The sequence below is a fragment of the Ambystoma mexicanum genome, chromosome 8 (genome assembly GCF_040938575.1).
Source record: "Ambystoma mexicanum isolate Mex_15411 chromosome 8, UKY_AmexF1_1, whole genome shotgun sequence".
Classification (NCBI taxonomy): domain Eukaryota; kingdom Metazoa; phylum Chordata; class Amphibia; order Caudata; family Ambystomatidae; genus Ambystoma; species Ambystoma mexicanum.
Window position 1 is genome coordinate 618864789 of NC_090929.1, and position 13353 is coordinate 618878141.

Sequence of the window (13353 nt, forward strand, 5' to 3'; positions counted from 1 at the left end):
TTGTACTGCTTTGATTTACTTTATTCGTTTAATTCTGTTTGTCCTTCTAGTTTAAAGTACGAGTTATTAGCTGTCAATTTCTCGCATCGGTAGTTTGTTGGCTTGATGTCATTGAGTTGTTGTTAGTCTGCTTTGGGATAGTATGGTGCGGGTTGGTTTTATGGGAAGAGCCAGGTTTTCAGCAGTTTGCAGAAAGACGTTAAATACTCAGGCGGATGTGGGGTGGGAGTGAATTCCATAGCGTGGGGGCCAAGGCTGAGAATGATGCTCCGCCTAGCCTGACTGAGTTAGTCTTCGGTATGACTAGGAGGCCGGCTGAACTCAATCTTAGGGTGCGAGGGGGGTGATAGGGTTTTAGTTTGTCTTGTAGATATTCAGGTCCGGTTTTATGCAGTGCTCGATGGCAGATGCATAAGGTTTTGAAAGTCACCCTTCGGGCAACTGGAAGCCAGTGCAGCGTCTTAAGGGCTGGGGAGACGTGGTCTCTTGGGCCAAGCGCAAGTAGTAATTTGGCTGTCGCATTTTGTGCCCTTTGGAGTTTATTCATTTGGTACGCGTGGATTCCGAGGTATAGGGGGTTTGTGTAGTCCAGTCTTGATATAACGATTGATTGGACGGCGGAGAGTCTGTTGGGAAAGGAGAGATATGGAAAGATGCATCTAAGGGTTTTAAGGTGGTAGTGGCAGGACTTTGAGACGTTATTGACTTGGCGCGAGAGAGTTAGGTCGGAGTCAAGGGTGCACCCAAGATTTTTCACTAATTTGGAGGCGGTCGATGAGTTGCCCGTGGCGGATGGCCATGGTAGTGGGTGCGGAAGAAGTTCGGAGTTGCCACATACCATGATTTCCGTTTTGGAGGGGTTTAACAGGAGGTGGCTTTGGGTCATCCAGAGTTCTATGTCAAGGAGGCAGGAGGCCAGGTCAGGTCGGAGATTGAGTTTAGGAGTTTTAGAATTAGCCGAGTGTCGGCGGCGTAGTTGTAGCACAGGATGTTGTGTGAACGGATTATCGGTGGGAGCGTGGACAGGTAGGATTGAATAGGAGGGCAGATAGGCATGCTCCTTGTGGGACTCCCGTGTCGACTGGTCGGGCTTGTGAGGTATAGGTGGAGAGTATCGTTATTTGGTACCTATCTTTGAGGAATGAGGCAATCCATTTAAGAGCGGTTCCACGAATTCCCAGGGAGTGGAGGCAGTCTAGGAGGATTGAGTGATTGATCGTGTCAAAAGCGGCAGATAGGTCGAGAAGGATTAGCGCGGCGCATCCCGCGGAGTCTGCCGTCATTTTAAGGTCATCCCAGATTGAGGTTAAGGTGGTTTCAGTTCCGTGACGGGCTCTGAAACCTGATTGGGCGGGGTCTAGGAGATTGTTGGCTTCGACAAAGGCATTTAGTTGGGAGTAGGCGGTTCGGTCAATGAGTTTGGCAAGGAACCTGGTGTTTGAGATGGGGCGATAGTTTTTGGGCTCAAGAGAGGGTTTTTTAATTAGAGGTTTGACGTGAACCGTTTTGAATGCGTCGGGAAAGATACCAGAGGAGAGGGAGGCATTTATGATGGATCTTGCGTGTTCTCCTGCGCAGGTGGATGCGAACATTGTTTTGAGGGTTGTGGCTGGGCAAGGGTCGAGCGGCGATCCAGATGGTTTGCAGGCAGACAGGAGTTTGATAAATTGTTCTGATGATATTGGGCTAAAGGATTCGAATGTTGGTTGTGTAGAGGTCACAGCTGGTGGGCTTGCCGGTACGGGTGAAGAATTGCCTGGTGGATGTAAGAGAGCCAGTTGGGTGGTTAGGGTTTTTGATTTTTCGAGAGCCGTGGTGTAAAAGTGGAGGGAGAGTGAGTCGCGCAGTGTTTGTGAGGGGGTCGGGACGGTCGTGGTGCAGGCCAGATTAGTGAATTCGGAGATGATTTTGTGGAGTTCTTTGCTTGGGTTTTTGAAGTTTAGGATTCGTGAGTTGTAGTAGGCTTTTTTTGCTTTCCGGATTTCGGCCTTGTACTGATAGAGGAGGCGGGCCAAGGAATGATAAAAGGGTGATAAAAATAGCCCAAATCTTACCCATTTCTTTGGCTCAAGGTCGCTTCTAGGAATTTCTTATTTACAAAAGGCTAGTAGATTAGGTCACGCGTAACAATATTCTAATAGAGACACAGGACGTCCGAGAGAGCCTACTCTAGGAGAGACTCAGAGGTGCGAGAAGGCCCTGGCACTCTTGATCAAGTTATTAATTTGTATCTTTTGGTGCCAAAGTATTTTTTCTCAAAGAAATCCACCATCTTTATGGCATTTATGGATTTGTCCTCGGCTTATGACATGGTGGATAGGTCCAGGCTATGGTGCATCTTGAGGGATATGGGGGTTCTACATCTGCATTTGTAAATGATCTACTTACTTCACCAACCCAGTAGGGTCACAGTGCGATTTGGCTCTTGGGGAGTTGAATAACATTCCATGGCCATTTTTTAAGGGCACCCGCCAGAGGTGTGTTCTAGCACCCTCTTCCTGTACACCAACACTACACGCTGAGCTTGTATCGGTGGGTTTGGATGTGCCAACACTTTGGGGGGGGGGTTGTGGTGCCACTTCTCAGTTATGTAGCCGATACTGTCCTGCTAGCTTGCCCCCCAGAGCTTCAGCAATTAATGCCATGTTCATCGATACCGGGCCTTAATGATTAATAGTGTGAAATGTAAACTCTTAACAGTGGAAACTAAAGACGCCTGCTTTATTTCTCATCAAAAAAGATTGGCGAGGGTTAGGGAATTCATCTGGGGCGTTTCCTTCTCTGAACACTTTAAAGGGACTGTCCTTGCAAAGAAACATTTTAATGGAATAGTATACTGGGCTATTACACCATTAGTCCGTGCTAACCTTTTTGGAAGACAATCAGTGGAAGCTATGCTAGGAGTCTTTATGGAATACATTTCATGCTGGGATAAATCACATGCTATGTCTTTCTATGTAGCAGATGTAAGGGCTTAGGTGTATAACAAGTGTGTTCATGTTACTAAAACCCTTTTTTACATAAGTATCTTACACTTGCCCTGCTTGGCCCCTGCATTCACATTGAATAGGATTATATGCCTGATGTGCACCTGAGGCCTGTCCTGGTGTGGGATACTATTTGGCCCACTTCTCCAGCAGGAATCTCTAAAAACAACGAAAAAGAAAGATTTACTGTACAAGGATTGTCCCTTGAGGATTCCATGGATGGCTACATTGAACACTGAGCTGCCTTGGCTCTTCAGCTCTCTTGATTCTGTCATCAGAGCATGCAAGTCTCAGGTGAGATCTTGGTTTGATGGTGGGGTTAAAGATAGGAGGGAGGATTTGTTACTGAAGAAAGAAATCGATTTGGCTTCACAACCAGAGCAGGAATATCTGCTCTTGATTCCAAAACCTATAAAGAAGAAATGGTTGAATCACATGAGATTTAACTGCTTACCAATAAGACCCACCCTAGTTTTAAGGCCCCAATCTATGGAGTTTGTCCATTTATGTCCTTTCTACATGTAATTCAAGGAGACTTGAGGCAATTGTATTATTTTGTCTCAGATATAAATTTATTCGCTGACATCTTGACATATTCACTATGTGTAGCTGGCTTTATTCCAGATTGTGCTTCTGCGTAGTCTTTGTGCCTGCATTGGACAAAGGCCTTGTGAACTAGGTAACTGCTTATGTCTAGTTTGACTCCTTTTTCTCCTCATACTTTTTGTCTTTAGTGTACTAATATTGTACTGTATCCTTTGGTTTTGGTCTTTGCATGTTATGTAGTGTCATTTGTGTGCAATTGTTATTACTCTTTTCATATTTATACCCCTATTTCATGTCTTATGCGAGTTTCATTAGTGCATACAATCCGAAATAAACATACTTGCCTTTACTAGTGTGCTAGCTTCAGTTTGTCCAGACCCTCTGACCTGTGTGCGAGCAGTGTGCCTGCTTCTTCCATATTTGCATTTCCTCCAACCAACTTGGTACCGGTATAGCATATCCTAGAACATTCACCTTTGGCCTTTAACCCATTGAAGTGGCTTCCTAGTCCTATGGCCAGTGTCAAGTATTGCTTGGTCTCGCTGTTCAAATAAGTTTTCTGATGGCACTTAGCTGCATCCATAAAGGACTATGGCTTAGTCATAAAACAAGAGAATAATATCCTATCCACCCTGTTGCACTACTGGAAATCAGCAAATTATAAGAAAGCTGAAAAAAATTTGTGGCTTCTAAACTTCATGAGATTTAGAATGTTCTCAGGTCGCAATAGACCAATGTTTGCTTCTTGCGCACCCAGTACTGCTAATGCGTTGCATCATAAATCCATTCTGTGTTTGGGGACGGTTATCTTTTATTTTGTCGAAGATTTTATATTGCAGGAAAGGAATATGCTTTGGGGGCTGTAAGGTAGGTAGGATTAAGACTTCAATAAGGCTTGTGAGTTAAGTACTATGCATTTACTTTGACTCTCCAAAGAGTAAGCAACCATCGCAGTGCCTTGAATGCAGACAGAATGTGACCTCTCAATTTCATGTTCAATGCTGCTCTTGTTGACTTGTTCTTAATTACTTGAAGCTTATGCATCATCTGAGCAGGGTGTCAAAGCACAAGCATAGTCAAACATGGCCAGAACAAATGCGCTTATTAGCAGGTTTTTTGCTGGTCATCTGTGCTGTTTTGTACCACAGCGGAGTATGTTTAGTTATTAATTACACTGGGGAGCAGTCTCTGGGATTGGGCACTAAAAAACGATTGCAGGTCAACAGAGCACCCAGGTTACAGCCCTTGTCGACTACCAGCTCAGGCACGATCTGAAAGGAGAAGGCCAAGAAAAGCAGAATTTTCAGATTACCTGCCTCTACCACGTTCAAAGCTCCGGTTTTGGTTCCTTTGAAACCAATCCCCATTCTTGTTTGCCTAGCTGCCGGTTCAATTAAGGAGTTGTCTTTGAACTAGCTCCTTAGGCATTTCCTCTCTCAGTGGTTGCCTCATTCTTCTCACTCTTGATTCCCCGGGCCTCTGCAAATTTCATGGACTCTTGGGCTAAAAAGGACACTTTTTAAAATCCATTTTCCAGATTCTGCATATTTGCGGTTTACGTGTTCCCATCTGCGTTATTATGCTGGTCTGTCATTTGCCTACATTGCTGATTTCTAGCTTCATGTTCCTAATCTTTTTGCATGCTGCCTTTTCAGTCTCTCTGTAAAGGCCGACAACGATCTTCATCCTTAAAGTTATGTGAATATTCAGATCATTTTTCATGTATGCCTCGATTCAGTTTTTGGTGTCACTTAGTAACCAAACACTGGATTCCCGATTAGTAGGTCGTGTCCATGGGCCTCCCAATGGAAAATGGCAAAGCAGTATCTGTGAAGGTCTGGATGAGTCCCAAATTGGGGAGCGGTTGGGAAGGGGGGAGACTAGGTCAACCCATCTCTTAAAGTAGAAACCTTTGGTGAAAAACTAGTCAAACTTGCTTGCCTTTCAAATTTCACAGCCTGGAGGGATTTAATCCTGCTTGTGCTTGATCTGTGCCTTATCCTGAGTGCTGGCCATGTGTCCGTCCTGCAGACTGGTTTAGGAGTAAGAGCAAGGGGTAGATGGAAGATATGAAGCAATTTGCACCAGTGTATTTTGGGGGTGGGTGGAAATGGTGTAGTTTTTCTGAGGAGGGATGCATAGGGTAGCATAAGGTATGTGACGTGGGACAGAACACCAAAAGAGCTCTAGCTGTGAAGAAGAGTAGGTGCTTTGGTTGGAGGTACTGTATGAACAGAATAGGAATTTTGATTGGGATGAAACATTAAGAAGGAGGAGGAAGTAGCTCTAACTTTAGGAGATGTTACTAGCAACAGTACAAGAGCTCTTGCTATGTGTGGGAGTTGTTTGGAATGATAGAAGAGTGAATGTGGGTTCAGTCAAAAGTGTAGCCTATAAGGAGATATGCAGGAGTAGTGGTTGTGATGGGAAATGTCAGGAATGTTATATCGGAAATTGTTTTGAGTTAACAATACACAATAGTATGGTGCTCCAACTCGCAAGGAGTTATATGGAAATGTATAGAAGTGTTGACCAAGGGGGAGCATTAATGAAATGTGTTGCTGAACTTATTTAGGGCAGTCTCCTTTATAAAAAAGGAATCCGCTAGCAACTACCTTCAGAAAGTTTCACCTCATGTTTATTCACTCTGCGAAGCCAGCCAATGACAGAGCATGCAACAATCAGCTTACAGGGGTGTCAGAACATAAAGAGAGTAAAAGAGGGCAGAGTCCCACCTTCCCAGTCTGTGCTGGGCACGGACAGCACTGCGGGATACGGCTCTCCAAAATCATAATCTACAAAAATCAAGGATAAAAATGAAAGATTAGAAACATATGATGTACCTGGGTGGTGGGGGGGATGGCGTTGAGAAAGTGGAGACGATGGGCAGATACTAGCAGAACACACAACGCTGCCAAAGAAAACCATGGCATTAGCCACAAGTAATAATGAGCAAATTAACTCACTGTCCTTGGTCTGTCAAAAGAATACTCTTCTATGGTTCTAAAAAGTCCTACAACAGTTTCTGCAACTTACAGTGAGATTCCTGGTCAAAGGTGCCCAAAGACTAAAAATCCTCCCCAAGAGCAATGGTCTACGGTACTCATGGACTATACACGCTAGACACAGTATGCAAAGATCACCCCGATCTACAACACTGACAGACCGCTTACACTACACCATCAGCACTTCGCAGGGAAGGGACTAATCAAGAACACTGAGAAACAGACCCCAGTTTATATAGACCTATGCTAGGTCAGATCAAAGTCCATATCTCCAATAGTTTCAGCAGCCAACAAAATAGCACAAGAAAACTACCAAAACACGTTAGACAAATTTATGTTCAGTATGCCTCAATTGAATGTGTGCATTTAAACTGAAAAATATTGAAATATTATTCAAATTCCAAGTAATACTAGACCTGTTTTTACATTTTAACACAGGGCAGAGGCCATTATATTTCTCCTCCCACGTTGCCAGCAATCGGGTAAAAATGCAAAAGAGATCTTCTGTTGATGCAGCCATGTTCTGCAGTATTTTTCAATGGCACCTGTTCTACCAATAGGTAACTAAATCCCCATTATTTGTCCATGCCAGAGGCCACCCCCTTTCCATAATCAGGTCTCTCTGTCCCAGTCCTGCCTAAAGGTTTGTGTCCCCAATCCTCAGGCCTACGTACATTGTGCCTCTTGGCAGCCCTCCTCTATCCCCCCACCCATGTCTCTGTGCCTCTCCCACGTTGGTCCTTAGCTGTGTGTTTTTATATATGTATATATCCATCTTCAGTACCCAGTCATGCCGGCATCCCTCTGCTGCAACTCTACTGTCCAGGCCTGTGTATATGGCCTCACCACAGACGTTGCCACCAACTGACTCCATGTCTCTGTATCACCTATATCTGTGCGCTGTTCCTGATGAAGCGTTTGCATCCATCTGCTTTTCATTTCAGTTTCCTTAATCTAAATTCTTCTCTACTTTTCGATTTTATCCCAGAGGTTTTTCTGACAAACAGTACAGTGTTCAATCTGCAGGGAAAATCGAAGGCATTGATAATCACAGTACACTGAGCTTGTAGGAAGTGCCTTGTTTATAGTCCCATCATAATCCCAGTCTCCAGAGAACAGACGTAATACATTGTGTCGAATCACACCTTTTTCAGTCTGCAAACCGAGCCCTGATTTTGGAAACTCTCAGTCCAGCACACTGCTGTAAATCTGCAGGAAAAGCACTATGCCAACGCACAGGCCCATGTCTACCATCTTAGAATAATACTTTGTTAGTCCAATAAAAAGGTATCAAAACTTGGATTTTGCTTGATTTTAAAACTGTACTAACACTGTGCCAAACCCTTTCTCACACAGTGCTGTCAAAATGGGGAGAAGGAGCTCTGAGCTAAGGTACCAATATTACAAACATACAGCCTTCTCAGTCTGTGGGAATGGATTGGCACAATGACCAATGCCCATGTCTTCCCACTGTCCAAGGCAAGCCTGATTCAAAGCAACAACCAACCTACTAAAACATCCACAGTCAGGGTGAACTGGTGCAAGGTGCTGCCAAACCTAGGCAACTGATGTTATTGAGGTACAGAACAGTCCTATTTCAAAAGAACGTCTTGGAAGTCATAGGCCTCAGACAGCAAACACACAGAGCCAGATGTGCTATTCTCATGCAAAAGGGACTTCTAGTCAGACCACACACTCCCTGCACATGTGGTCTAACAGTCACAAGTTATCGTTCAAGGAGCTTTCTTAAAGAGAAACATCTATTTACCACCCATCTCTTTTGGTGGCAGAAACAGATGGAAGTGTGACATGAGTGCCAGCAGCAGTAGCAATAAACTTAGGAAAAAAAAAAAATAATATATATAATACATTACTCACCGTAATCGTATTTGATGCTTGTATCTGCTTAGATTCACATGCTGTGCATAGGCCGACATCTAGTGGAAGCTGCAGAGTATTACAGTTTGTTTTTCGAAACTCGAAAATGGGCGTCGACACAGGTCGTGCCAGTAATACTATCCCTAGTGTGACGTCCACTGTACCCATGATCCCTGACGCGTCTAGGACCCTCAGATTGTATTTTTTCTGACATGAGGTAGCATGAGGAGTAGCGCGAGTACAGATTATCCAAGCAGATAGAAAGATAAGACTACAAGCATCCACGCGCCTTCTCTCAGAGGGGAGGAAGGGTGGGTCGCATGTGAATCTAAGCAGATACAAGCATCAGAAACTCAATTACGGTGAGTAATGTATCCCTTCTGAGGCTTGTGGAATCTGCTTAGTTCACATGCTGTGCATAGATTAGTGAGCAGTGTTAGAAGAAGGAGGAGGAGGAGGTGGGATGTGAGATGGGTCATGAGCAAATAAATGTCTTAGAACCGCTTGTCCCACTTGAGTATCTGTCTTGGAATGAGTGTCAATGAAGTAGTGCTGAGTAAAAGTTTGAATAGAGCTCCAAGTAGCTGCTTTGCAAATGGTGTCAAGAGGTACATTTGCAATGAAAGCCAGAGTGGCCCCAATGCAGCTTGTAAAGCGGGCTCTTGGCGTGAAAGGCAGAGTTTTTTCAGAAAGGCAGTAACGCAGCTGGATACAATTTATAATCCACTTAGAGATGGCACCTTTAGAGACGCGATCTCCCTCTCTGCCTGTAGCTACGGAGGCAAACAGTTGGTCTGTTTTTCTTAGCGGCCTGGTCTTGTCTACATAGTATAGGACCGCCCTACGCATATCTAGGGTGTGTAGTTTTACCTCAGCAGAGCTTTGGGGTTCTTGGAAGAAAGACGGAAGCTCAATGGACTGGTTAACGTGGAATTTAGAAAGAAACTTAGGTGAAAACCTAGGGTGTGTTTGTAAACCAGTTTATCTTTATGAACAGTAAAGAAATGATCCTGCACTGACAGAGCCTAAATTTCACTGACCCTTCTCATCGATGTAATGGCTACTAAGAAGGCAGTTTTATATGTCAGGTGTTTGAGACTGCTTTTATGCATGGGCTCAAATGGGGGGCCCATGAGTTTAGCCAGCACCACATTAAGGTCCCATCCTGGTGGTGGGCTAGAAATTGGAGGGTGGAGTCTCTTTACCCCTTCCATGAAGGCTTTAACCACTGGTACTTTCCACCACGATACCTTGTTATGGGAGGTGGTGTATGCTGACAGAGCTGCCGGGTGTACCTTTAGTGAATTAAATACCAACCCTGCGTCCAGCAGGTGGAGCATGTAGGTGACAATAGTGGAAGGAGTGCAATCAACTGGGTTGATTTGCTTATTCTGGCACCAGATAACAAATCTTTTCCATTTAGGATGTCCATGCACCTCTGTGGTAAGTTGAGGTGTCCAAACACTATGACTTCAGAAGCCATGCTGCCAGGTTCATTGAGCTGGGTTGAGGATGCACTGTTTGACCTTGGTGCTGGGATAGTAGGTTGTACCAGCACGGGAGTCAGATGGGTTCACACGCTGCTAGCCTGCGCAGGTGTGGGAACCACAGTTGTCTCGCCCACATGGGAGAAAATAGGATGAGCGTCATTGATTCTCTGTGCATCTTGTTGACCACTTTCCTCATTAGAGAAGTTGGTGGAAAAGCGTACGCAAACATCCCTGACCAGTTCGTCCACAGGGCGTTCCCCTTGGAGCCAGGCTGGGGAAACCTGGATGAGAAGTCTGGGCATTGTCCGTTTTCGCTTGTGCCGAATAGGTCTATAGTGGGGAAACCCCACTGTGAGAAGATGTCTTCTACAACTTCTCTGTGTAGAGACCACTCGTGTTCTCTTGGGAGAGGATCTCTGCTCAAGGCGTCTGCTAGTGAATTGAGATCCCATGGAACATGTTGAGATGACAGGTAAATGTTCCGTCTGAGTGCCCATATCCAAATTTTCTGGGCAAGCTTGGACAGATTTGGCGAACAAGTCCCTCCCTGCTTGTTTAGTTAGAACATTGCTGTCGTGCTGTTTGTTAAAATCTGCACTGACAGGTTCAACAGGTGGGTTCGAACGCTCGAAGCGCTCTGAATACTGCCAGAAGCTCTAGCAGATGGATATGATTCTTGGCCACTGTGTGAGACCAGAGACCATGATCTGTGTGGTGAAGGAGGTGTGCTCCCCACCCTCACAGAGATGCATCTGTAGTGACTACAGCCTGTACTTATGGATGGTAAAAGGGTTTCCCCTTTGACAGGTTTTCTCTTGTCCACCAGTGAAGACTTTGTACCAGTGTTGGTGAAACGACCACTAGATCGTCCCACTGACCACTTGCCTGAGACCACTGTTTCGCCAACCATTCTTGCATGGGACGCATGCGCAGGCGCTCGTGGGGGACCAGGTAAATACATGACGCCATCATGCCTAGCAAACGCATTGCTTTGTGCACCATTATCTGGCGACCGGGCAGATAGAGGAATTTGCAGTAGAATAGCTCCAGGAACTGTTTGTAGGTGCTTGGCACCAGGCTTGATTTTTTCTCATTTATAGAGAAATCCAATTGGAAGAGGAGGTCGATTGTTCTCTGAATGTTTGAACTGCAAATTACTGGGGGCTCCCCTGTGATGAGCCAGTCGTTCAGGTAAGGGTACACTGGGATTGCCTCCCTGCGTGGGTGTGCCACCACCACCACCACCAGAACCTTGGTGAATACCCTTGGAGCCGAGGCTATACCGAAAGGCAGCACCTTGAACTGGTAGTGCTGACCGTCCACCTTGAAGCGCAAGAATCTTCTGTGCGCTGGGAACATGGAAATATGAAAATAGGCATCTTTCATGTCCAAAGTTGCCATGTAATCCCCCTTTTTTAGGAGGGGGATTACCTCTTCGAGAGTAGTCATGCGAACCTTTTGGGGCTTGACATACTTGTTTGCAGGGCGTAAGTCTAAAACTGGGCGCATTGTCAGATCTTTTTTTGGCACAAGGAAGTAAGTTGAATAAATACCCTTGTTTACCTGTTTGCCCGGGACGAGTTCAATCGCGTCCTTTTCTAGAAGATTGACTATCTCCTCGAGGAGGATCTTCTGGCGGTCCAAGGAATGTACTTTTTGTCGTGGGGGGTGGTTTCGGGGACGCTCGAGCAGTTCTATGCAGTATCCTGTGGACACGTTTTGCGGGAGGCGTGCCGCCTCTGCTGGGGCTGCCTCTTCCCTTACCACGGCCCCTATGGTTTCCCCTGTTGTAACTCTGGGTAGATTGCTGGTTGTTACCTCATGATGTACCCTGCCCCTGAGAATAGTTGGAGCCTCTTTGTGAATTTTGGCTGCGTGGGTGACGAAAATTGCCATTCCCTCTTTGATTAGGGGGTTTGTTGGTCAACTGTGCCAGGGATTTCAGAGTCTCATACTCATCTTTGGCATTTTTTAATGCGTCCTCTACCGCCTTGCCAAACAGTAGATTAGGCTCCACCAGCATGTCGATAAAGGATGCTTGTGTCTCGGGTTTAAACCCCGACTGTCTTAACCAAGCATGCCTCTTAATGACAGTGCTCTCTGCTATTAGCCTGCCGGCGTTATACGTGGCATCAAAGGTTGCCTTAAGGATGCAACCGGACACAGCTCTCCCCTCCAACGCAACCCTTGCCAACTGGCCCTTTAAATGTTCCGGTGCAGAGTCGATAAGTGCAGCAACTTGCTCCCACTGGTGGCAGTTGTAACTAGCCAACAGGGTGGTGGAGTTGGCAATCCTTGCCTGGTAGGCGGAAGTGGAGGCTACCTTCCTTCCCAACCCGTAGATCTTTTTGCTCTCCTTGTCGGGGGTAGCCTCAGACAAAGATAGGGGTGTTTCTGCCCTCTTCCGGGTATTAGTCACTACCAGGCAGTCAGGTTTCAGTTGCCCCTTTATGTAAAGCAGGTCTGATTGGGCTGGTCTGAACAATTTTCCGATTCTGGGGTTTACCGCCCTGGTGAGGTTAGGATTGAGAAGGGAAGGATCAATTCTCCTTTGTATAGACTTGAGAATAGGGATGGCCTGGGCAATGGGTTTCTTTTCTCCTACTAGTTCCTCGGCAAAGTTCCTCTCCTCCTGTGCTCTCTGAGTATCTATGCGGAAATGTTCTGCCGCTCTAGACAAAACCTCATTTAGGAGAGGTTGTTTGTCGATTGGGGAGTCGGTAACCTGAGGTTCTTTGCCTACTGGGGAGTCTATTCTGTAGACTTCTGGGTCATCCTCCTCCTCCTCCTCTTGGTCCTCGTCGTCCCCATAGTAGTCCACCCCAGTTTGGTCGTCCAACGTTACCAATTCTGGATCCTCATATTGTAGTGGATCCTCACTATACTGAGTGTATGGCTGTACGTAGAAAGGGTCAGAAGACAGAGTTTGCGTTGGTGCCTCAACTCAAGGTTTCTTACCAGGGGGTTGCGGGTCCCTAGACCCTGAGGGAGTAGCCCAGTCAGGAAAGAAAGTGATCTGGGTTCCTGGCATAGAAGTCTGCTAGGGATGATATTCTAGACATAACTGTCTATATACTCACTGGACCCTTCTTTGGAGCTGGGGATTACCCTTTCCTGGGAGGGTTTCCCTGCTGTGACCTGACTGGACGTATGGGCTTGTGCAGGGGTCTTGGCTAGCTGTTTATCAGAAGACTTAGCACTGTCTTTATATAGCAGAGGTGTAGAAGAAGGCGGAGAGGTTTTCTTCTTCCGTTTTCCCCCCTCCCCATGAGTGGAAGAGTGCTTCCCTGGCGTTTTCACCTTCTCCAAGCTTTTCGACGTCTGGTGCCGAGATTCGGGGGTAGAGTCCCTTTCCTTAGAGGGAGTACATCGGGATCCGGGAGCAGGCGTCGAGCGGTCTGCTGACACTGCCTCCTGGAGTACGGCCGGGGGATGGAGGTCGGCTTC

General features: G+C 46.1%; 1 protein-coding gene across 2 annotated transcripts in view; it reads right to left on the reverse strand.

Moving 5' to 3' along the window:
- Window positions 1-13353, reverse strand: part of PLEKHM2 (pleckstrin homology and RUN domain containing M2) — a 775621-nt gene that overhangs the window by 483106 nt on the left and 279162 nt on the right. Inside the window, exon 7 of one of the 2 annotated variants that reach the window (XM_069610320.1) lies at window positions 6269-6328. The exons of the other annotated variant lie outside the window; for it this stretch is intronic. Within the exon in view, the coding sequence (XP_069466421.1) occupies window positions 6269-6328 (60 nt within the window). The remainder of the gene's footprint in view (window positions 1-6268; window positions 6329-13353) is intronic. 2 annotated transcript variants of the gene reach the window in all.